At 46.5% G+C, this 24,024-nt stretch overlaps 1 protein-coding gene across 10 annotated transcripts in view; it reads right to left on the bottom strand.

The window, feature by feature from the left end:
• ATM (ATM serine/threonine kinase) overlaps window positions 1–24,024 on the bottom strand; it is a 203,042-nt gene that overhangs the window by 115,059 nt on the left and 63,959 nt on the right. For all 10 annotated transcript variants that reach the window (XM_056561645.1, XM_056561649.1, XM_056561647.1 and 7 more), the window contains 6 exons: window positions 23,745–23,970; window positions 20,364–20,489; window positions 17,504–17,629; window positions 15,923–16,012; window positions 6,036–6,204; window positions 803–999 (listed from right to left, as the gene is read on the bottom strand). In XM_056561645.1, the coding sequence (XP_056417620.1) occupies window positions 803–999; window positions 6,036–6,204; window positions 15,923–16,012; window positions 17,504–17,629; window positions 20,364–20,489; window positions 23,745–23,970 (934 nt within the window). The remainder of the gene's footprint in view (window positions 1–802; window positions 1,000–6,035; window positions 6,205–15,922; window positions 16,013–17,503; window positions 17,630–20,363; window positions 20,490–23,744; window positions 23,971–24,024) is intronic.

Here is a 24,024-nt window from a genome sequence, read left to right as displayed (position 1 = left end):
CAGTATAGCACTTAAGTGAAGACACATTGGGGGATATTCATGAAAACTTGTTCAGAGGAGAAGTGGACCAGTTGCCCATAGCAACCAATCAAATCACTGTCCCCCCAGGACTCCAGTCATTGTCTATGAGTCTTCTGAACATTACTGACCATCTGTGCATCTATCACATAACTAGGACAAGTAAACAAAAAATATTCCTTATAAATGACAGCAAGCTGAGATCTTGAAACCATGTGGAATTAATTCAGAAAGTGTATGGGGAAAGCTGCATATTTTTTTCACTAAAATAAATAAAAATTATTTGCTGAATCCCTTTTAGAATAGGCTAAAGCTATTAGCCTCTAAACCCCTGACGAGTTATTGTAGAAACATGTTGAGAAGACTACATGCTTAGAATATTATAACAGCAGCACCTTAAGTTAGCAATTTGATAAAAGATATGCTGATGTAAAAGAACAACAGTCTACTAGTGACTACACTCCATTTCATGTACATTTACTTTTTTTGTGCGGAACTTAATAAACTGTCAGAAATATGTCATGGTATATGTTGGCATATCTTTTTGACAATATCCTGACGGATTCCCTGAAAGTCATGTGACTAAAGCTTAATAAACAAGTGAGCAATGGAAAATATTATTTTATTATTCCGACAGATTAATTATGTTTCAAACCCTTTTTTAATTTGTTTCAGGGGGTTTTGCTGCCCTAATGGTATTTTTGACTTATTCTGCATCCACTCAGGGGCAGTATAATTGTTGATACCCAGCAATAGTTTTGTGCAGTTACTGCTCTCATCTTACCACACGGAGATGCAGAGGTTTGCTTGTGTCTAATGTGTTATCAAAGATATTCAAGATTCTTCTCCTTATGTCCGAAGGTCTGAAATTCACATTATGGTGTATGGCAGGAGAGGCACTGAAACACAGAAACTGCAGAGTCTGGGACAGCACCATCTCAGGTTTGGTCACATGTTCCTCTGATAATGGACTCACTGCACCTATAACAGGGAGAAACATAATAATTGAACAGCCAAACATCTACTACTGATCCACTGGACTACGACTACTATTGTCCCACAACCTCTTACAGGTTGAAAAAAAAGGTATACAGACATATCCAAAAAGTAGGCCACAAATACATTTTAAGGCATTTATCTGGCCAACAGAGAACCATGGAGACTTAAAGGGGTACTCCGGTGTCAAATTTTTTTTTTTTTTTAAATCAACTGCTGCCAGAAAGTTAAACGGGTTTGTATATTACTTCTATTTAAAAATCTTAACCCTTCCAGTACTTATCAGCTGCTGTATGCTCCGCAGGAAGTTCTTTTCTTTTTGAATTACTTTTCTGTCTGACGACAGTGCTCTCTGCTGACACCTCTGTCCATGTCAGGAACTGTCCAGAGCAAGATAGGTTTGCTATGGGGATTTTCTCCTGCTCTGGACAGTTCCTGACATGGACAGTGGTGTCAGCAGAGAGCACTGTGGTCAGACTGGAAAGAACTACACAACTTCCTCTGGAGTAAACAGCAACTGATAAGTACTGGAAGGATTACGATTTTTAATAGAAATAATTTACAAATCTATTTAACTTTCTGGCACCAGTTGATTTTGAAAAATTTTTTTTTTCCAGCAGAGTACCCCTTTTTAAGCACAACTGTCATTGATATTGTACCCCCCAGACTAATACTATGATAGTATAGATAATAACAATTGCAATGCAGCCATACCTGTGGCTGCTCTTTATCACACATTATCAGCCAGAAAATAGTTTTCTCGGTCGGCTCCATTGGGGACACCGAGACTGTGGGTATATCTTGCTGCCACTAGGAGGCTAAAACTAGGCATACAAAAAGAAAGTCGGCCCCTCCTGGCAGGATATACCCCACCTACTAACCCTGAGCTAATCAGTTTTAGCTTAGTGTCAGCAGTAGGCAGACACAGGTCTGGAGTTCTCCAGACCTGGTCTTCTTTTTTATTTTATATCTAGGGCCTGTTTGTAGGTTCTTTTCTCCTTTTTATTTTCTTGTTTTTAGGTGGGGGTTCAGGAGCATGGTGCTACCTGTTTCTCCATATGCGGCTAAGGGGCATGGGGCATAGAGTATGCACAGTTAATCCCTTCCCGCCAATGGCCAGCGCCTGGGGTTGTACCTTTGGTTGGGGTCCCCCTACCTTCCCTGCTGGTCCCGCTGCCTCAGCCTGACATGATGCAGGTGACCATAGCAGGCTGAAGACATTTTAGGCTAGTATGGCGGAATAGGGTGAGTATGTCCCTCTCCTTCTCCTCAGCCCCCTCCTACCCCCTCCCAGCACCTCTTCTTCTGCCTCTTCGGGGCCCCAGGGGGTTTACCCTGGAGGTGACAGCAGTCTTTTATTATTTCTATGGGGTAGGTGTACAGTCTCCGGGCTCTCTCTCTCCCTCTTTGCACATGTCGGGAATCTGGTTTCCCAGTCGACGGGGCCACCTGCAGTAGATCCTCCAGTTACTCGACTGTCCAAATCTACTACTCTGCCTCTTGGATCTGTCAGACAAGATCGAGAACTTGGCAAAGTTACCTTTGCTTCCGCCTGGGTGTCCAAGGCTGTTTCAGTTTGGGCTTCTCAGCTTCACCAAGGCATCCTGTCAGGCACCCCTCGGGAGGACTTAGCGGGGACTTCCTCTGTTCGGCAGCCCGATGTACGGCCTTTGCTTCAGGTAACTTGGTTGCAATTTGTCGCTCCATGTGGCTGAAGGCGTGGGATGCAGATGCTACTTCGAAGAAATCACTCACCGAGTTGCCTTTCTCCGGTACTTGGCTCTTTGGGAAGCGCCTGGACAAGATCATATCTGAAGCTACTGGAGGTAAAAGCTCTCTACTACCACAAAACAAACCACGCTGCTCCGATCCCATCCCAAGACTTTCAGCCCTTTTGGGCCTTTCCCTCGGGTCGTCTTCCAGAGCAGACGCCCTCCCATTCGCGCAAAGCTCACTCCTTCAAGGCGCGTCCTTCCTGGAAGTCAGAAAACCGTTCCCGGCGGTTTTGCGGCGAAGTCCGGTAACCGTAAGCCTCCCTCCTGATCCTGCAGCATTTCCACATGGAGTCCCTCTGCTCTGTGGTCACGTCATTCGGGATGCTTACCTGCATATCCCCATTTTTCCCACCCATCAGCGATTTCTACGCTTTGCCGTCCCTGTGGGTCATTTTCAGTTCATGGCTCTTCCCTTTGGCCTAGCCAAGGCTCCCAGGGTGGTCACTAAGGTCATGGCAGCAGTGATTGCCATCCTTCGGGCTCAATCTATTGATGAAAGCTCCTTCCCAAATCTTTCATCTCACAGTGCAGACTCTGTCCGCCTTCGGCTGGGTGATCAACAGAAAGAAGTCTAACATTTCTCCCACTCAGTCCCTTGTCTTCCTGGGTCTCCGTTTTGACACAGCGGCTGTGCGAGTTCACCTTCCGCTGGACAAGCGGCGCTCCCTATCGGAGGGTGTCCGTCATCTACAGCGCCCCTCTCTTGTTCCAATTCGTTTCTGCATGGAGGTGCTGGGCCGGATGGTGGTGGCCATGGAGGAAGTTCCTTTCGCCCAGTTACGGTGTCGCCCTCTCAAGCTGGCCATCCTGGCCCGGTGGGATAAGTCCCCGTGCACCTTGGTTCGCCAGATTCTTCTGCCCCCCGTTCGTCAGCCTCTTCTGTGGTGGCTCCACTCTCCCGTCCTTTTCCAAGGGTGGTTGTTCCTCCCCCTCCACTGGCAGGTCGTCGCGACCGATGAGAGTCTACTGGGTTGGAGAGGTGTGCTTCAGGACCTAACGGTCCAGGGTCACTGGTACTCTCAGGAGGTGTGCCTCCCCATCAATCTTCTGGAGCTTCATGCCATTTTTCTTTGCCTCCTCCATTGGGAGATGCTCCTACAGAGTCGTCCGGTTCGCATCCAGTCGGACAATGCCACGGCGGTGGTGTATAGCAGTCGCTCGGCGATGGAGAAGGTCTCCAGGATACTGCTCTGGGCCGAGACTCTACTTCCCTCTATCTCGGCAATCCATATTCTGGGAGTGGAGAACTTGGAAGCGGACTTTCTCAGCCGCTCTTCTGCGAATCCAGGGGAATGATCTCTCCATTCAGAGGTGTTTGTGCAGATCTGCGATCTTTGGGTACCCCAGATGTAGGATCTCTTCACGTCTCGCCACAACAGACAGGTTCCTTCCTTTGTCACGAAGTCCCGCGACCCTCTGGCTCTGGCAGTGGACATGTTCGTGATCCCGTGGTTGTCCTTCAGCCTTCCTTACCTCTTTCCTCCTCTCCCTCTACTGCCCAGGGTTCTGAGGAAACTCAAGGCGGAGGGCATTCCGGCCATTCTGGTGGCTCCAGACTGGCCCAGATGCACTTGGTACGCCAGCGTAATTCGGCTGGTCGCCGACGTACCTCTGCGTGTTCCAGTTTGTCCCGATCTGCTCTCCCAGGGTCCTCTCTGCCACCCCAATTTACTGTCACTGCATCTGACAGCGTGCTGGTTGAAAGCACGGTTTTGAGAGCTCGGGGGTTTTCTACCAGTGTGATTTGCACCATGCTTCGGGCATATAAGCCCTCTTCTGCAAGAATCTACCATCGCACTTGGCAAGCCTATTTCCGGTGGTATTTCCACTTTCCTGCAGGGCGTGGCCCATGCGGCGCCGCCATACAGGTCTCCCATCCCCTCCTTGGGATCTCAACCTGGTACTTCACACTTTGAGGGAAGGTCGCTTCGTGGAAGGTCGCCTTCCTCATTGCGATTACCTCCATTAGAAGGGTCTCCGAGCTGGCGGCTCTCTCTAGTCGCTCTCTATTCTTGGTCCTTCACCAGGGCAAGGTTGTTTTTTGCCCGCCTCCTTCCTTCTTGCCCAAGATAGTTTCCTCCTTTCACGTGAATGAGGAAATCGTTCTACCTTCCTTTTGTCCGGCTCCATCAAACTCTAAGGAGCGTTCCCTACTTTGTCTGGATGTTGTTCGAGCTGTCGAGATCTATCTTTCCGTCACCTCCTCCTTCTTTGTGATTCTGGAGGGTCGTCGCAAGGGGCTTCCGGCTTCCAAGACGACCATTTTGCTGTGGATCCATTTTGCCATCTCGGAATCAGGTGCACACTTTTGCGTCCGCTGACGCCGGTTTGGGTCCCAAGGTGTTGCAGGCGGCAGTGGCTCAGTCTTCTGCCTGATTCTGATTTGGGTATTTTTCCCATCACAGGGACTGCTTTGGTACATCCCATGATCTCTGTGTCCCCCAATGGAGCCGACAGAGTAAAGTAGATTTTTATGCTTACCATAAAATCTCTTTCTCGGAGGATCCATTGGGGGACACAGCACCCACCCATTTGTATTTGTTGCTAAGGTTTGGTTTCTGTCTGAGGGTTTGTTTTCGGTTCCTTTTTATCTGGTTTCCTCGGACAGTAGGCAGGGTATATATAGTGTCAGCCTTCTAGTGTCAGAAAGATATTTCCACAGTCTCTGTGTCCCCAAATGGATCCTCTGAGATTTTATAGTAAGCCTAAAAAATCTACTTTTATTGTGCGGTCAGCAACAGACGGATAGGCGTGGCCAGGGGGTTCACAATGCACCGCATATGCCACACCTATCCCCAGTAAGTGAGCGCCAGGACCGCTGTGTGATTGACACTCAGGTCCCCAGCAGAAGCGGCCCTGATTTTTATGATCTGCGGCCCGGCTTGAATCCACTGAGGCAGGTATGGCTGCATTGCAATAGTTATCATCTATACTATCATGGTATTAGTCTGGGGGTCCAATATCCATGACAGTTGCGTATTAAGACACGTATACTCGGAGCAATGGTGAACGTGGAGCCTAAACACATGAACGGAGCATTATACCAGAGTTTTCCAAACTGTGTGTCTCCAGCTGTTGCAAAACTACAACTCCCAGCATGCCCGGACAGCCAAAGGCTGTCCTGGCATGCTGGGAGTTGTAGTTTTGCAACGGCTATAGTCACACTGTTTGGAAAATACTGCCTTACACCAGAGCAGGAAGGGTCAGATCTTATTTTTATCGCTTTAGAAGGTACTGATTTCATACCAGTGATATTCTGTAGCTCCCCACTCTCTATACTTTCTGTGGCTTCAGTAGAAGAGTGGTCATCGAAGAAGTCTGCATCTCCTTGGTCTTCTATATCCATTCTTGCCTCTCTGTCCGTGTCCATGGTATCTCCATCTATGGTCTCAGCTATGGTGCCATTGCTACTCACCTGTGTAAGTTGGAATATTTACAGTAAGGAATATTAAAATGATGTAACATTACATTGATAAATTAACTAATTCGTATGCACAATACTATATAATTATTAGAAACATACAATGTGCGGACAGATAAGAACCCTGTGGCCCATCTAGTCTGCCCAATATTCTGAACACTATGAATAGTCCTTGCCACTATCTTATATGAAGGATAGCCTTATACCTATCCCTATCTTATATGAAGGATAGCCTTATGCCTATCTTATATGAAGGATAGCCTTATGCCTATCTTATATGAAGGATAGCCTTATGCCTATCCCTATCTTATATGAAGGATAGCCTTATGCCTATCCCTATTTTATATGAAGGATAGCCTTATGCCTATCCCTATCTTATATGAAGGACAGCTTTATACCTATCTCTATCTTATATGAAGGATAGCCTAATGCCTATCCCTATCTTATATGAAGGATAGCTGTATACTTATCCCTATCTTATATGAAGGATAGCCTTAAGCCTATCTTATATGAAGGATAGCCTTATGCCTATCCTGATCTTTTATGAGGGATAGCCTTATGCATATCCCTATCTTATATGAAGGATAACCTTATTCCTCTCCCTATCTTATAAGAAGGATAGCCTTATTCCTACCCCTATCTTATATGAAGGATAGCCTTATGCCTATCCCTATCTTATATGAAGGATAGCCTTATGCCTATCTCTATCTTATATGAAGGATAGCCTTATGCCTATCCCTATCTTATATGAAGGATAGCTTATGCATATCCCTAACTTATATGAAGGATAGCCTTGTTCCTTTCCCATGCATACTTTAAAGGAAATCTGTCACCAGTGTCACCTGCACTAACCTGTCGGTACCGACAGGTAGTGCAGGTAACACTGATGACAACGGTACTTACCTTGTCCCGGTTCGTGGCAGGGATCTCCTGTAATCTTCTCCGGTATCTTCGCTCCAGGCACGGGCTTGGGACAGGGGTGGAGCTTAATGACATAATCGCTGCTGCTGGGGACCCTGCAGTAAGCAGCAGCGGCTTGGGGCATGGCCGGAGCTTAGTGACGTCACCTCTGCTGCTCTCTGCTGGGTCCCGGGTCCTGGGAACAGCAGCAGTTATGTCATTAAGCTCCGCCCGTGGCCCAAGCCGGTGCCCGGAGCGAAGATACCGGAGAAGATTACAGGAGATCCCCGCCATGGACCAGGACAAGGTGAGTACCGTAGTCATCAGTGTCACCTGCACTACCTGTCGGTACCAACAGGTTAGTGCAGGTGACACTGGTGACAGATTTCCTTTAACTCCTTCACAGTATTTGCATCTACCACTTCTGTAGGAAGGCTATTCCATGCATCCCCTACTCTCAGTAAAATAATACTTCCTGATATTACTGCACAAACCTTCCCCCTCTAATATAAAACTATGTCCTCTTGTGGTAGTTTTTCTTCTTTTAAATATCTTCTCCTTTACCGTGTTGATTCCCTTTATGTATATAAAAGTCTCTATCATATCCCCTCTGTCTCTTCTTTCTTCCATACATGTTAATGTTCTTTAACCTTTCCTGGTAAGTTTTATCCTGCAATCCATGTACTAGTTTAGTAGCTCTTCTCTGAACTCTCCAACATATCTATATCCTTCCGAATATATCGTCTTAAAACATTTTTGTCAGGAAATGACAAATACTTTATATTGTTGTAACAAAGCGGCCATTCTGTTCCTTTTCTCTGTGTGCATTACTGGCATCAAATTGAATACCAAGACCGTCATATAGTATGTAAGGTGAGAAGTGTACCTACAATGGCCAAGGTTTACTTAACTGGAAGCCATCACTTGTTGTTTTTGAAATTTTCTAAAAGATTTATCAAATACTTCTGTCTGGTTTTTCCTGACATGACAGTTCACTAACCCTAAGGCTATGTTCACAAACCAGAATTTCCATACAGAAATTTAGCACAGAGGGGGGCGTGGCATGGCGGTTGAGATGAGCGGTCGCATGGAGTAAGTGCTCCCGCTCAGGACCTGCAATTTCATTATCCTGGACTGAATCCTGGAGACTTTGACCCCACGAACCCGACTGAGGACCCGTAATATGCCTCCTCAACCGGATCAAGCTAAACAAAAAGACCGCACGGCGGTCGAGAAGCTCAGAGATTATGCCCGTGCTGAAAAACAAGATGGCGCTGGACAGGCCGGAGCGCGCTCTGCAGCAGTAGGGGTGAAGGGCCTGCCGCCTGATCTCCCAGACTCTCCTGAACCGACTCTGCGGGAGGTTAGTGACACCCTTCTCATGGCCATACAGACCTGTAGGACATCTCTTACCGGCAAATTGGAGGAGGTACGGGTGGACGTAGGCCTCCTGCGTCAGGACATGCAGACTCTCCGTGAGCGGGTCACAGAGACGGAGTCCCGTATCTCAACACTGGAGGATTCTGTGCAGCCCTTGCCCTCCTCCCTCCGGGAGATGCAGGAGCAATTGGAGGGCGCCCGGCAGAAAAATGATGATTTAGAGAACCGGCTGCGCCGGAATAACATCAGGGTGATTGGCCTACCTGAGCGGGCGGAGGGCCAGAACCCCGGGGCCTTTATTGAAACCTGGATTAAGGAACTCTTCCCGGACGCTCAGTTTTCAGCGGCCTATGCTGTGGAGAGGGCACATAGAGTTCCTGCTAGGCCGCCGGTCCCTGGGGCACCCCCGCGCCCGCTGTTGGCGCGCTTTCTCAACTGTAACGACAGAGACATGATTCTCCGTTCTGCTAGACGACTCCCTGAGATCAAGGTGCACAATGCTAAGGTATCCATTTTCCCTGATTTCTCATCTGACCTGCAGCGCAAGAGGGCCTCCTTCACATCGGTGAAGGCTCGGCTGAGGGAGCGTGGTGTGCCCTATTCTATGGCTTACCCTGCACGCCTCCGGGTGGTGGACGGAGATCGAGCCATCTTTTTCTCCTCCCCGGTCGAGGCGGACGACTGGCTGCGCGGGCGGCGCTGATCCGGGACCTCCCGTTGTGGACTTGTGACCTGCTATCTTGCACTAGGACTGGGATGGCTCTGAGGGCCCTTTTCTTCTATTTCTTCTCCCTCTTCATGAATGGCTGCAGCTCAGGACCTCTAGGCCACGGAACAGGTACTGTGCCCCTTTCCCATACCTGGATGCCCCCTTCCCAACTGGTCCCCTGGACTTCCACCTTTTCCCCCAGGCCCTGATGATATATTCCACCCCCCCCCCCCTCCTGATCCATGGGACTGGTCTTTGTGGCAGACCTATGTCACTATCTGACCACCTGATTGTACCGTGGACTATGCTCTGGGCACCATGTCGGACGCTCTGCTGCGCCTTTGCTAGGTTCCAGCTCCCTGACACTCTGGCATGTCCGCTCAGGGGCATGCAGTGAATTTTGTCCTGGACTACCTTTATAACCCATACTGTGGATAGTATCAGGATGTCGGTGCCGAAATGTTTTTGTTTTTATTTTTCTGTGTCTTATCTCCCTGGACTCTCCACCCTACACATTATACACGTCCCCTCTGATAGCTGCTGGTCGGGATGTACCCTGGCATATTTGCTCTCACCTACACCGTCCCCCCCTTCTTCCCCCCCCCCCTCCTCCCTTCCCCCTTTTTCCCCCCCCTCCTCCCTCCCTTTTCCCCACACCTCCCTTCCTTTTATTGAGCTCTCCTACCCCTTTCCCAATCCGTGTCCGCCTTTCCCTTCCTTTTCTCTTCCTTTCCTCCCTTCCCCCCCTCTCCCCCAGCATATGTACAATTTGACTTGTATATATTCTTGTGCCCTTCCCCGAGCGGGATTTGATGCTACTTTATCTTTTATTCGTCTGCTTTCTCCCAATGGCCTCTGGCTCCTCTTCTCCTTTCCCCCCCCCTTTTTTTTTTTTTTTTTTTTTATGCCTTCCCAGCTGCCCTTGCCCTTCCTCCCTTAGCCATTCTTCATTCTAAATCTCTCCCTCGTCTCTCTTATCTTCATCTCTGATGCTTGGACTTTTTCCTTTCTCTAGGGGCTCCCTCCTGGTCTGCCCTCGACTTACATTCTTTTCTGTCCCTACCTCTGGGTTACTATCTATGCATCTATTGTATAGGTCAATTTCTCTATTTTTGCATATGTAAGCAGGTTCTCCCCACTAGATGGAGCTGTTGCTCTTCTGATGCCTGATTGGCTTCAAGTATACATTGTTCTATGTTCTCTTTGGTTAACTGGTTATATAATTGTTAGGGGGATGTTGCTTTGTATATATACTCTACCTCAGATGCTATCTGGTGAATGTGTTCGGCCATTGATTGCTTATCTGTCATGTGTCAGCAGACCCGTGCGTCCTTGTCTTGTCTTGTCTGGTGTGTGGCTGTTGTATGTGTATGCCCGTGCAATGCTCTACTATGGCGAGTCTTAGAGTGATGTCATGGAACGTTAGGGGTGTGCGTACACCGCGCAAGCGTGCCCTGATATTTGCACATATTAGAAGACACCGCCCTCATATAGTAACTCTTCAGGAGACCCATTTAACGCCTGATAGAGCCCACCTTTTGTCTAGGCCTTGGGTCCAATGGTCTCATCATTCCTTCCATTCGTCCTATTCTAGAGGGGTTTCAATATTGGTTAGTAGATTGGTGAGATGGGATCCAGTCGCGGTCCGTAGGGATGCTCAGGGTCGTTACATCTTTGTGCATGCTTACTTGAACAATGTCCCGTATGTGTTTCTTTTCATCTATAATCCTCCCCCTGCCTCTATGGAAATATTGCATAAGGCTGTCACTTTTGCTGCTGCATATCCCTCAGCACGGGTCCTCTGTATGGGCGATTTTAATATGGTGTTAGACCCCACACTGGACCGTCATAGCGCTAGAGGTACTGTCCTGGCTACTAGCGGGGATTCCCTTTCCTCATTTCTGGGGGAGGTGGGGTGGGTGGACATATACCGTGAAAGGTTCCCACATACTAGACAGTACTCATGTCACACATTGGGACGTCATGCGCTGTCCAGAATCGACCTGGCGTGTGGTAACTCGCTACTTATGTCTCAGGTCACCGCGATCTCCTACGAGCCGCGTGCTATATCTGACCATTCTCCCCTATTGCTTGATGTCTCCATGGTCGGTTCTGGCACATCGCGTAGATGGAAGATCCACCCCTTTTGGTTGGATCAGATTGGCCCTAATGATAGAATCCCTGATCAACTTCAGGTATTTCTTGAGGCTAATACCCCCGAGGGGTCCCCGGCACTGGTGTGGGAAACGTTGAAAGCCTATCTGAGGGGGTGCTTACGCTCTACTATTTCATTCATCAAGAGATCTACAGTTAGGAGGGAGGAGGAATTGGCTCAGAGTTGTGCACAATTGGAGGCTCGTTATGTGGCGGACCCGTCGGAGGCTAATGAGATCTTGTGGCTACGGGAGGGGCGACAATATATGTTGCACCTCCACGAAAAGGCCAATAGGAAATTATTCTTCACCAAACAGTTTTATTTTGAGCACGGGAACCAATCTAGTAAGTTACTGGCTCATATAGTCAGACAAAACTCCTCTGTTGCTCCTATTCTTAAACTCCGGGCCTCGGATGGGTCCGTCATGTTGGGTAATGATGAGCTGTTACAATGTTTCTCTACGTTTTATTCTACTTTATATACTTCGCAAGTGCAGTATGGTGTTGCTGAGTTGGCTGCCTACCTGGACGGCATTGATTTTCCTAAATTATCGGCTGAAGATAGGGACTTTTTAGATGCTCCTCTCACTTTATTGGAGCTGCAAGAAGCTTTGGCAGACATGGCCAGGGGTAAGTCTCCGGGCCCTGACGGCCTCCCTTTGGAGGTTTACTTGAAGTACAGTGACGTACTCCTGCCTCCTCTGCTAGCTATGTATAACAGAGCCTTTACTGATGGGGTCCTGCCTGATTCCTTATATGAGGCGACGATTGTTGTCCTCCTAAAGCCTGATAAAGACCCTATGGAGTGCGGTTCCTACAGGCCTATCTCCTTATTGAACCTTGATTATAAACTACTAACTAAAGCCCTGGCCAATAGACTGAATCGGGTTGTATTGTCGCTTGTGCATCATGATCAATCCGGTTTTATGCCAGGCAAATCCACTTCGGATAATATCCGTCGTGTCCAAACTGCCGTCCAGGTGGGTGGTGTTATGGGAGGGGACTGGGCCGTGGCGTCACTTGATGCAGCTAAGGCCTTTGACTCGATTGAGTGGGGATACCTCTTAGAAGTGCTTTGTAGGTTTGGCTTTGGTCACAATTTTAGGTCCTGGGTCTCCCTCCTCTACAGGTGTCCGCGGGCCCAGGTCCTGGTGAATGGTGTGTGTTCTCCCCTATTTCGCCTAGGTCGTGGTACGCGTCAGGGGTGCCCCCTGTCCCCGCTTCTGTTTGCGGTGGCGGTGGAGCCCCTTGCTTTGCGTATACGTCAGGATCCTGGTTTCCGGGGCATGTCTGTGGGAGGTAGGGAGGACCGCATAGGCCTTTATGCCGATGACATGGTTCTCTTTGTGTCCGACCCCACTACAATGATCCCCTATGCGATCGACCTGATGGATCGTTTCGGATTTTTTTCGGGACTGTTCATTAATTGGTCCAAATCGGCGGTCATGCCTCTACTGCCTAGAGCGTGGCCCCCGACGTTGGGTGGTCTCCCGGTTGTCACTACATTTAAATATTTGGGGATGTATATCAATAGGGATCCCATGCTGGATCTTGAGGTCAATGTTCTCTCCCTCCTGCCCTACATTAAATCTAAGTTTAGGATATGGGCCCAGCTGCCACTGTCCGTCTCTGGACGTATTAATCTTATCAAACTTATTATTCTCCCCAAATGCTTGTATACCCTAGAACATGCTTCTGTTCCTGTCCCTAAATCCTTTTTTGATTCTGTACATTCCCTTCTGTCTCCGTTTATCTGGGGACCTAGCAGACCTAAGATTAGTCTCACCACTCTCCAGCGTCCCAAGCTGGAGGCGGGTATGTCCCTTCCTGATTTTTATTTGTATTACCTGGCGGGGCAGTTGAGATATATTAGACATTGGGTTCTGGGAGACTCCATGCCCGACTCTGAACAATGCCTGGATAGGTTCGTCCCCTCAGTGTCTCCCCGGATGCTCTTAGAAAGCCCTACTCTAGGGGGTCGTGCTTACCTACCTTCACATAAGCTGGCTGTAAAGGTGTGGCGGGCCGCTAAGTCAGTATATGGATATGCTGATATCCCGTCTGATACCCCTCTATGGCACAACCCCTTTCTCATCCATGTGGGTGAGACTCTAGACTCTGTTTTTTGGATGAATGCTGGTGTGCTCACTCTGGGCGATGTGTATAGGGATAATGTTTTGTGTTCCTTCGAGCAATTGCAATCAGAATATGATTTACCCCGACACTGCTTCTTTAAATACCTACAGCTCCGTCATGCATTGTCAACACAGTTCCCTGCTGGACGTGCACCCATATCGGCATTCCCTCTTATTGGTGTTTTAAAATCGCAGGGTCCTAGGGGACTGGTGTCCATCCTATATACGCACCTCATTCAGGCCAAGAACTCCCGTTCCCGGTTGCCGGCTGTCCGACACTGGGAATCTCATATTCCCAATTTGACTAAAGATGATTGGGAGGAGATGCTTTCCTCACATATGGTGGTGTCTCCTTCTGCTAATAATAAACTGATTCAATTAAATATTATACATTATAGTTACATCACCCCCGTTCGTTTGCATAGAATGGGTCGTTCTGACTCGGACGCCTGCCATCGATGTGGTGCGGCTAAAGCTGATTTCTGGCATCTTATCTGGGCTTGCCCTGATATAAGATCCTTCTGGCAGGATGTCCTTGGTCTTCTTGCCACAATTATCCAACCTTCCCCGGGGTGTGACCCCCTGATTTGTTTATTTGGAGTTCTGGATGAGGAAGTGTGGCCACATTACGTGGGCACTTTACTGCGAGAATTCTTATTTTTTGCTAGGAAGGCGATTGCCCTCAAATGGATGGACCCCGGCCCGCCTTCCCTGTCTCAGTGGAAAGCTTTGGTTAATGCTATGATACCCTTCTCCCATCTTGTTTATAAGAATAGAAAATGCCCTGGTAAATTTCTTTCTGTGTGGGGTCCCTGGTGCTCCTCACCATTGACCCAATGTTCATACTCTGCATCCCCTGAGGGGACTTAAGGTCATGACTGCCCTTCCCTTTCTAGATGTGGTTGTATGTACCCCTTTGATTTATGTGTGTTAGGATGTTGTGCTGGATGTGTGTGCTCCCTCCCCTCTGTGGACGCATGGGTCTGCTTTAACATTAGAAACGTTATGCTTGGCACTCGTGACTAGATGTGGCGATATCTGCTGAATTCTACACTACGGCCTCTATTCAATATTATTTTGCCGATTTTATATTACATACCATCCCCCTTTTCTTTTCTTTTCCTTTTTTTCATTCACCTTGTTCACCCTCTTTTTGTGTTAAGGTTTCTCAACTGGTTGTTCTTGGTCTCCCTCAGATTGTGCCCTCACTGCACTGATTACTGCCGGATCTTCATATGATATTATGTCGTTTACATCCTGCTTACTTGTATATGTTCTCAGTGCCTTTTTTTTAATTGTGTACTCCGCTTTATACCATTTTGCTCTGTGAGGCGATTTGTCTGATGTTTGTTTAATCTTCAATAAAACGTATTTAAAAAAAAAAAAGAAATTTAGCACAGAGATTCCAAAGCAGCAGAGTCCCATGGATTTCAATGGGATTCTGCAGCACTGTGCACAAAGAAGAATTTCGGCGCCAGACACATCTAATGCCAAAATTCAAATTCCGGTGTCTGCAGAAAGAATCGAGCATGTCCATTCTTTTTGTGGACTCCGCACGGATGCATTGCCGTCTATGAGAATTTCCATGCAGACATTTTGCAGACTGCGGGCGCCGACATGTCATATGGGCGCTTGCAGTCTGCAGAATGTCCCCACAGAAATTTTCCTTGCAGATATTCTGCCGTTTGAACATAGCCTTAAAAGGTGGCCTTCGTTTTAGTTATTTACTAATGGTTTTCCTATAGTGTATGCCGCATGGTGTTTTTACATTTCTGACCAACGTCAAATTGGTCTGCCTTCACATTAGTGATGTGATTAGCACAGTTTGGCACTAAGTGACGCACACTGGCACAAGTGGGCGCAGAAAGAAAAACCAGCCAAATACACTAAGCAGAATTCAGAAGACAATGAATCTAGCAGGATGCGAAATGAAAACCCTAATGGGACATGACTTTAAAAAACAGAAAAACGTTGTAAACCTGTGCCAATATATGCTTTTTCTGACAGTACTCACACATGGAATGCCCAATGCCTTTTGAGTATATATTAAATATCTAAAGGTGTGATTTACTATAAAATTGATACTTTTTCCCCAATGTTTACAGATGGGAAAAAGTTAAAGGAATAGTAAACCGATGGGCGTTATTAAGAATGGATAAAACAGGATAGGAGTTTTATTCTATTTTATTCAGTCTTATTAAACCCTATCTGAACTCTTATCTGTTCACTATTTTACCCCTCTTGATACATACCAACTTTAGGAAAAACATTGAGGAGGTCCAATAGAGACTGCTACATGACCAAACATTGCTATAGACATTTCCCTTATACTTAGCTTGAAATATCAAACAGGGACATAGAATTTAGATTAAACTTACAGCTTTGGTAAGGTTATGCATGTTTCGAACCTTACTATGTAACTAGGTTAACTTACCAAGTGTCGACATATGTCACACAAATCCGTTAACATCCTTGGTGTTATAAGGCGAAGAAACAAATCTGCAGAAAATCGAGCAGGACCCTCCTAAAAATAAGTGTAAGCAATAGTGTAGTTAGAGGTTCAACCAGTAACCTGCGTCACCTTTCACATATATAGTAATCATTACCGTATTTTTTGCCGTATAAGACGCATTTTGGGAGTTGGTGCGTCTTATACGGCGAATATACGCCCGAGGCTGCTGCGGGCGAGAGCGGGAAGTCAGCGGTAAGTACAGAGGCTGCGGCGGTGCGTTACAGCGCTGACTACTCGCACCTCACACTGGCTAAGTTTATTGCCCTACGCCTGGAACATACAGTTCCGGGCGCCGGGCAGGTGAATTACTAATAACTGTATACTGAAAACCAGGGTGCCTCCAGCTGTTGTGAAACTACAAAATCTTTTCGGGACATAAGGATGTCCGAGGGTCACTAACCATTCCCCGGCCGATGCGCGTCCTCCTCCAGTCCTCCTGCGGTCTTCCTGCGATCCTCCGCCTCTCTATGGTTGCCAGTGACGTCCCGTGCGTACAACCATAGAGGCGCAGGAGGACCGGAGGAAGACGCGCGGCGGCCGGGGCCTGGTGAGTGACCGGCGGTGCGTAATCTTTAGTGTTCCTGTCACCGCTCCTCCGGTCCCGGCACCTACTGCTATGGTCCATAGGCCATAGCAGTAGATTGTGACACCGGGCCAGAGGAGCGGTGACCGGAACACTGTGGGGGCAGCACCCAGACATACAGCCTCCAGCCGTACACTGTATATGGCTGGAAGCTGTATGTCTGTGGGGGGGAAGCTGCCTACCATTGTGGGGGAACTATACTGCCAACTATTGTGGGGGGGAGCTGCCTACCATTGTGGGGGAACTATACTGCCAACTATTGTGGGGGAACTATACTGCCAACCATTGTGGGGGAACTATACTGCCAACCATTGTGGGGGGGGGAGCTGCCTACCATTGTGGGGGAACTATACTGCCAACTATTGTGGGGGAACTATACTGCCAACCATTGGGGGGGGGAGCTGCCTACCATTGTGGGGGAACTATACTAGCAAATAATTTTGGGGGAACTATACTGATATAAAATATTTTACTACAGTATTTGGTTCAGAATCTTTTTTTTCTAGATTTTCCTCCTTTAAAATTGGGTGCGTCTTATATGCCGGGGCGTCTTATATGGCGAAAAATATGATATATATATATATATATATATATTATATCTTAGATTAGGATGCCCTTCAATAAACACATGTAGTGACTTTATTACACCTAGTGCTCCTTTAAACATGTGGATCCTGTTGTTGACAATTCTTTGTGCTTTACTTTGAGTGGGCACATTGGGAGGGCATTTATTATATTCTGTGCCTAGTACAGATCAGTAACAAAAATCACACATTTTTAAGACTAAAAAAATCTCTGCAACGTTTGCAAAAAGGTCTGTTTTCGGAGAACGTCTTTAAGGTTTCTGTTTTAAACTATTACATACATGTACTAAATCACAGTACACAGTACTAAATCCACTTTACATTTGACATAATTACCTTTGGGCAGTTGCAGACACAATTTAGACATTGGGATATCAAAGCCCCCAGTAATACAATTTTTGGTTCCTCACTTAATTTTCCCTTCAAAATTGATGTGCTCTCAGCGACACACTGCATTAACATCTGGGAGGAAAAAAATCAGTAAAAAGTATATCAACTTAATAGAAAAATACCATCAGTAAATAACCTATTACTCAAATCAGTTTTTTATTTCAAATATACAGTATCTTAAAAAAAAAAAAAAAACTGTTGTGTTTTTATTTAATATGTGACTTTCTATGTAAAATAAATAAATAAATAAATAAATAAATCATACTGAAATATTTTAGTTTTCCCAGTGAACACTATGGCAGTCAAGTAAACAGAAATGTTTTCTGAAGCTCACCAGTTAACTTTATTGGAGAGACTGTAAAAGGGTCAGCAGAGACATCTCATTATAGGGCAGGGGATTTAATGACAAGACTACAGAGCTGCTAGAGGCCTAGATAAGGTGTGGTAGAAACACTAAACACACCAATAAAGCCCTATATACAGCTTCCCTGCCACTTACTGGTCCCTGGAGAAGGGGGCCATACCTTGTCCCTTCCAGGAGAGGGTGAACAATCTATGACTATTCTCAATTAAAGGGGTATTGTGGGTTTATATATCTTATCCTCTATCCAACTAACTAGTTGTCCATCAGTACATTGGACAAGTATATACCCAGTGCTCTAATAAGGAGGTGACACTGTAAATGCAGTCACAGTCTGCCCAGCAGAGCAAGCTGGAAAGTGAAAGTGAACTACAGAAAAGAGCAAATATTTAAGCGCAACTGTCATGGATATTGTACCCCCCAGACTAATACCATGATAGTATAGATGATAAAACTTGTAATGCAGCTATACCTTTGGCTGCTCTTTATAACCCTTTATCAGCCAGAAAGTAGTTTTATGGTGCGATCAACAACAGTCGGATAGGCTTGGCCGGGGTTCGCAATGTCCCACCTCCACCACGCCTATCCCCTGTAAGTGAGCGCTGGGACTGCTGTGTGACTGACCCACAGGTCCCCAGCTCAAGTGGCCCCAATGTTCATGATGTGCGGGCTGTGACTCCACTGAGTCTTTACATATTATGTGCACCTTTATTATAAACAGTGCCCGTTCTCCCCTTCTTTCTTCTCCTGGTGCCGGAGACGCGCTGCTTCTGCTTTCACTAGAGAACTCGCTCGCTCCCTGCCTCTAGCACTGCACAGATGCAAGGCGCTGGTGGCAGACAACGGGAGTGAACACTTTCTCTCTGGCAGAGAGAGAGTGCTCACTCCTGTATTTGGCAGAGAGAAAGCGCTAACTCCCGTTGTCTGCATCCAGCGCCGTGAGCCTGTGCAGTGCTAGAGGCAGGGAGCTCTCTGCCTATAGTGAAAGCAGCACATCTCCGGCACCAGGAGAAGAAAGAAGAGGAGAACGGGCACTGTATATCATAAAGGTGCACATAATATGTAAAGGCTCAGTGGAGTCACGGCCCGCACATCATGAACATCGGGGCCGCTTGAGCTTGGGGCCTGTGGGTCAATCACACAGCAGTCCCAGCGCTCACTTACAGAAGATAGGCATGGCGGAGGTGGGGCATTGCCAACCCCGGCCACGCCTATCCGACTGTTGCTGACCACACGATAAAACTATTTTCTGGCTGATAAAAGTATTATAAAGAGCTGCCAGGGTATAGCTACATTAAAAGTTTTATCATCTATACTATCATGTTATTAGTCTTGGGGTACAATATCCATGACAGTTGCGCTTTAATTCATTTTTGTCAGCGTCAAAGCTGAACATTTGAGTCTGTGTGCTTGTTTTGGTTTGTTTTTTACTGGATAGTTACAAAAAACACACAGAAGAAATATTAAAAAAAAGTTTGTAATAAAAACAAAATTTAACCAATAGGTAATATTTTGGTGATACTGGGGGAGATTTATCACAACTTGAGCTGAGGAAAAGTTGACCAGTTGCCCATAGCAACCAATCAGATTGCTCCTTTTATTTTTCAGAGGTCTTTTCAAAAATAAAAGTGATATGATTGGTTACTATAGGCAACTGGTCAACTTTTCCTCTACACTGGCTTTCATAAATCTCCCTCACTGTCCCTTAATCAACATCTGCAAATAGGCTCCTCTGTCACAAAAAAATTGCAATGCAGATGCTGGATTTGCAATGCAGACAGCACAACAAAAATCTCTTGCCGTAAAACCCATTGCACATCAAAGCTGCTGTGTAGCCCTAGCCTTAGCCTATTATTGTTAATTTCCAATTTTTTTTTTTTTTTATAAAACATTGGCTTTTTGGTGCTCTCTCCTATATAAATCCTCATATACACAAAGATCCCCCATGGGGTACCCGGGGTATTTAATTCATAAATTCCAATTCCCTTCAGGGTTAACAACCCCTCCGGGACTAAGACCCCCGACTAGGGTCATCCTTTTAAAACTTCACTTTTATTTATTATTTATTAAGATCAAAATGAGGTGCAAAAATAATACAAAAGAAGGTGTTTAAAAACACAATATATAGGAATTGGATTGGTCCATTACTGGTTCCACTAATTTTATTTCCACTAAGGCTTCTATGTTAGGGACTCTTTTATTCCAATATTCTGGATCCTAAGACTCCAATCTTTATAGTCCACATAACATACAACCTCCTCTATTTGATTTACCAATTCCTATTATTGCTATTTAAAATGTGTTCCCTAGCATCCCCCCGACGTTTCGCTGGAGAGACCCAGCTTTATCAAGGTATAGGACACTAATGCTGGGAGTGGGTAATCGCTGTGGTATATATGTCCTCTGTTTGTAGCTCTCTCCTATATAAATGACACCACCACCTACCTTTGCTTTCTGGAATAAACTAGACTGGCAGGCCTCATCTTCACTGATGACTTCGGCGTGACAGTAACAGGCTAACACTCCAGTCAATAGACATGCACATTGTACCAAGGAGTCAGGAGGTGTAGTCTAGGGTTAAGAGGAAAAAATTTTAAACAATAAGAATACAATAAAAATAAAGATTCCTGTTTGGCACTGTTGTATAACTGCTTATTACCGTATATACTCGAGTATAAGCCGAGTTTTTCAGCACGATTTTTCGTGCTGAAAACACCCCCCTCAGCTTATACTCAAGTGAACTCTCGACCCGCAGTGGTCTTCAACCTGCGGACCTCCAGAGGCTTCAAAACTACAACTCCCAGCAAGCCCGGGCAGCCATCGGCTGTCCGGGCTTGCTGGGAGTTGTAGTTTTGAAACCTCCGGAGGTCCGCAGGTTGAAGACCACTGCGGCCTTCGACATCATCCAGCCCCCTCTCACCCCCCTTTAGTTCTGTACAGTACTCACCTCCGCTCGGCGCTGGTCCGGTGCTGCAGGACTGTCCGGTGGGGAGGTCGTCCGGTGGGATAGTGGTTCCGGGCTGCTATCTTCACCGGGGAGGCCTCTTCTAAGCGCTTCCGGCCCGGCCCCAGAATAGTCACGTTGCCTTGACAACGACGCAGAGTTACGTTCATTGCCAACGTACTTCTGCGTCATTGTCAAGGCAACGCCTCTATTTCGGGCCGGAAGCGCGGAGAAGAGGAGCCCCCAGTGAAGATAGCAGCCCGGAACCACTATCCCACCGGACGACCTACTCACCGGACAGTCCTGCAGCATCGGACCAGCGCCGAGCGGAGGTGAGTACTGTACAGAACTAAAGGGGGGTGAGAGGGGGCTGGATGATGTCGAAGGCCGCAGTGGTCTTCAACCTGCGGACCTCCGGAGGTTTCAAAACTACAACTCCCAGCAAGCCCGGACAGCCGATGGCTGCCCGGGCTTGCTGGGAGTTGTAGTTTTGAAACCTCTGGAGGTCCGCAGGTTGAAGACCACTGAGGGCGGATGATGAGAAGAGGATGATGAAGGGGGGGTGTGGGATGATGACAAGAGGATGATGAAGGGGGGGTGTGGGATGATTACAAGGGGATGATGAAGGGGGTGGGGATGATGACAAGGGGATGATGAAGGGGGGTGGGCATGATGACAAGGGGATGATGAAGGGGGGATGTGTGGGATGATGACAAGGGGATGATGACAGGTGATGATGATGAGGGTCTGGATGATGACAGGCGGTGATGATGATGAGGATGTTAATGACGGGTCTGGATGATGACAGGGGGGGATGATGTATTTCCCACCCTAGGCTTATACTCGAGTCAATAACTTTTCCTGGGATTTTGGGTTGAAATTAGGGGTCTCGGCTTATACTCGGGTCGGCTTATACTCGAGTATATACGGTAGATCCTTAATCGGGCAAGATGGATTACTGCTAGGTGAAGTATGTGGCGGTGCTCTGACTTAGTCTAGAATCCGTAGGTATGTAGACATATAGAATAAAAGCAGTCGGCAACTCACCATCTTGTCTTCATAAAACTTCTTTATTAAAGGGGTACTCCGGTGGAAAACGTATTTATTTTTATTTTTTTTAATCAACTGGTGCCAGAAAGTTAAACAGATTTGTAAATTAAAATATACTTGCAGATGTGTAGTAAAAAGTCGGCCACTCACCGGTCTTCTTGTTTCAGCAAGTTTCTTTTATTAAGCGCATACTCACAACCGTGTTTCCCAGGGAGAAGACATAGATGGTAACGGACGGGGGGGGGGGGGAAGTGGCACCACTGAGAGGCTTTCAGTGGTGACACCACCCCCACCCACCCCCCCCCCCCCCACCATTACCATCTATGTCTTCTCCCTGGGAAACAAAGTTGTGAGTATGCGCTTAATAAAAGAAACTTGCTGAAACAAGAAGACCGGTGAGTGGATGACTTTTTCCTACACATCTGCAAATATATTTGGATTTACCTTCTTTATGGTCAGAGCACCACCTGCTTCTTATGTGTATGGCGCTATAGTGCTTACTACCCAGGGATTGCAAACTAAGCTGTGCCAAACTGCTTCTTTTTATCTATAGACTTGTAAATTACTTCTATTAAAAAATATTAATCGTTCCAGTACTTATTAGCTGCTGAATACTTAAGAGGAAATTCTTTTCTTTTTGGAACACAGTGCTCTCTGCTGACATCACGAGTACAGTGCTCTCTGCTGACTTCTCTGTCCATTTTAGGAACTGTCCAGAGCAGCATATGTTTGCTATGGAGATTTTCTCCTACTCTGGACAGTTCTTAAAATGGACAGAGATGTCAGCAGAGAGCACTGTGTTCTTGATGTCAGCAGGGAGCTCTGTGTTCCAAAAAGAAAAGAATTTCCTCTGTAGTATTCAGCAGCTAATAAGTACTGGAAGGATTAAGAATTTTTAATAGAATTTATTAACAAATCTGAAATAAAGCCGCACTCACCCACTCAATAGTATGAGCCAAAAATGAATCTTTTATTCCAGTGTCCGTACAGCAAAGGCCATGGTAAAGCTGGAACTGCGGGGAGCAAGAGCCGTAGCCCTCAGGTGCAGGGAGTGTACCACTAGACAACTAGTTTCGCGTCAGAAGAAGCGTCATTTCCGACGCGAAACTAGTTGTCTAGTGGTACACTTCCTGCACCTGAGGGCTATAGCTCTTGCTCCCCGCAGTTCCAGCTTTACCCTGGCCTTTGCTGTACGGACACTGGAATAAAAGATACATTTTTGGCTCATACTATTGAGTGGGTGAGTGCGACTTTATTTCATATCTACTTGAGTTTGCATTGAAAATTGTTTTACCTTTCAAAGCTGAGCACCCCCACTATACCACGGGACTGCCATTCACGCTTGCTGTCTGCATGCATTGTTGTAGTGCCCGATTGCCGTCACCTGCTTTACAAGTTCATTATTTACAAATCTGTTTAACTTTCTGACACCAATTGATTTAAAAAAAAAAAAAAAAAAGAAAATAAGTAGTACCTGGGTACCGGAGTACCCCTATAAATATAAATATACTCACATATAAGCTTCATGGAGAGGGACAAATGCGGGGGGGGGGGGGGTAAAGCAAGGAAAAGCCTTGCTGTACCCCCCCACATTTGTCCCTCTCCATGAAGTTTATATGTGAGTATATTTAATAAAGAAGATTTTTGAAGACAAGATGGTGAGTTGCCAACTGCTTTTTTTTCGATATGTCTACATATAATAAAAATAACATTCAAATGCCAATGTAAAATAGTGATTCTGAGAAATGGGCAAATAAAAGTTAGTGGGACCAAAAGAAACTCATGGTACGATCAGTTGTATCATAGGAGTGCATTAGGTAAGTTATGTATACCTCAGAAGAATAGCTGTTGAGAAGCTGCTCAGAGACAGCAAGTAGATCGAGCTCCAGCCTCTTCCTCACACACTGATGCACTGTGGGACATGTGGGGCCTGCTTTCTGACAAGCTGCTGAATCCGATGCACTGGACAGCATAGTTATTTCATTAAAAGAGGACGCAAGAAAGAGTTCTTCAGTCTCGGAGAAACCAGGTGATTCACTTCCTATCTTCTGATGAGAACTGGAGATGAAAATAATAATGACCAATGTCAATAAACTACATTACAGTTGAAAT

Source organism: Hyla sarda, chromosome 2, assembly GCF_029499605.1.
Source record: "Hyla sarda isolate aHylSar1 chromosome 2, aHylSar1.hap1, whole genome shotgun sequence".
Taxonomy (NCBI): Eukaryota; Metazoa; Chordata; class Amphibia; order Anura; family Hylidae; genus Hyla; species Hyla sarda.
This window is presented reverse-complemented; position numbering and strand designations above follow the sequence as displayed.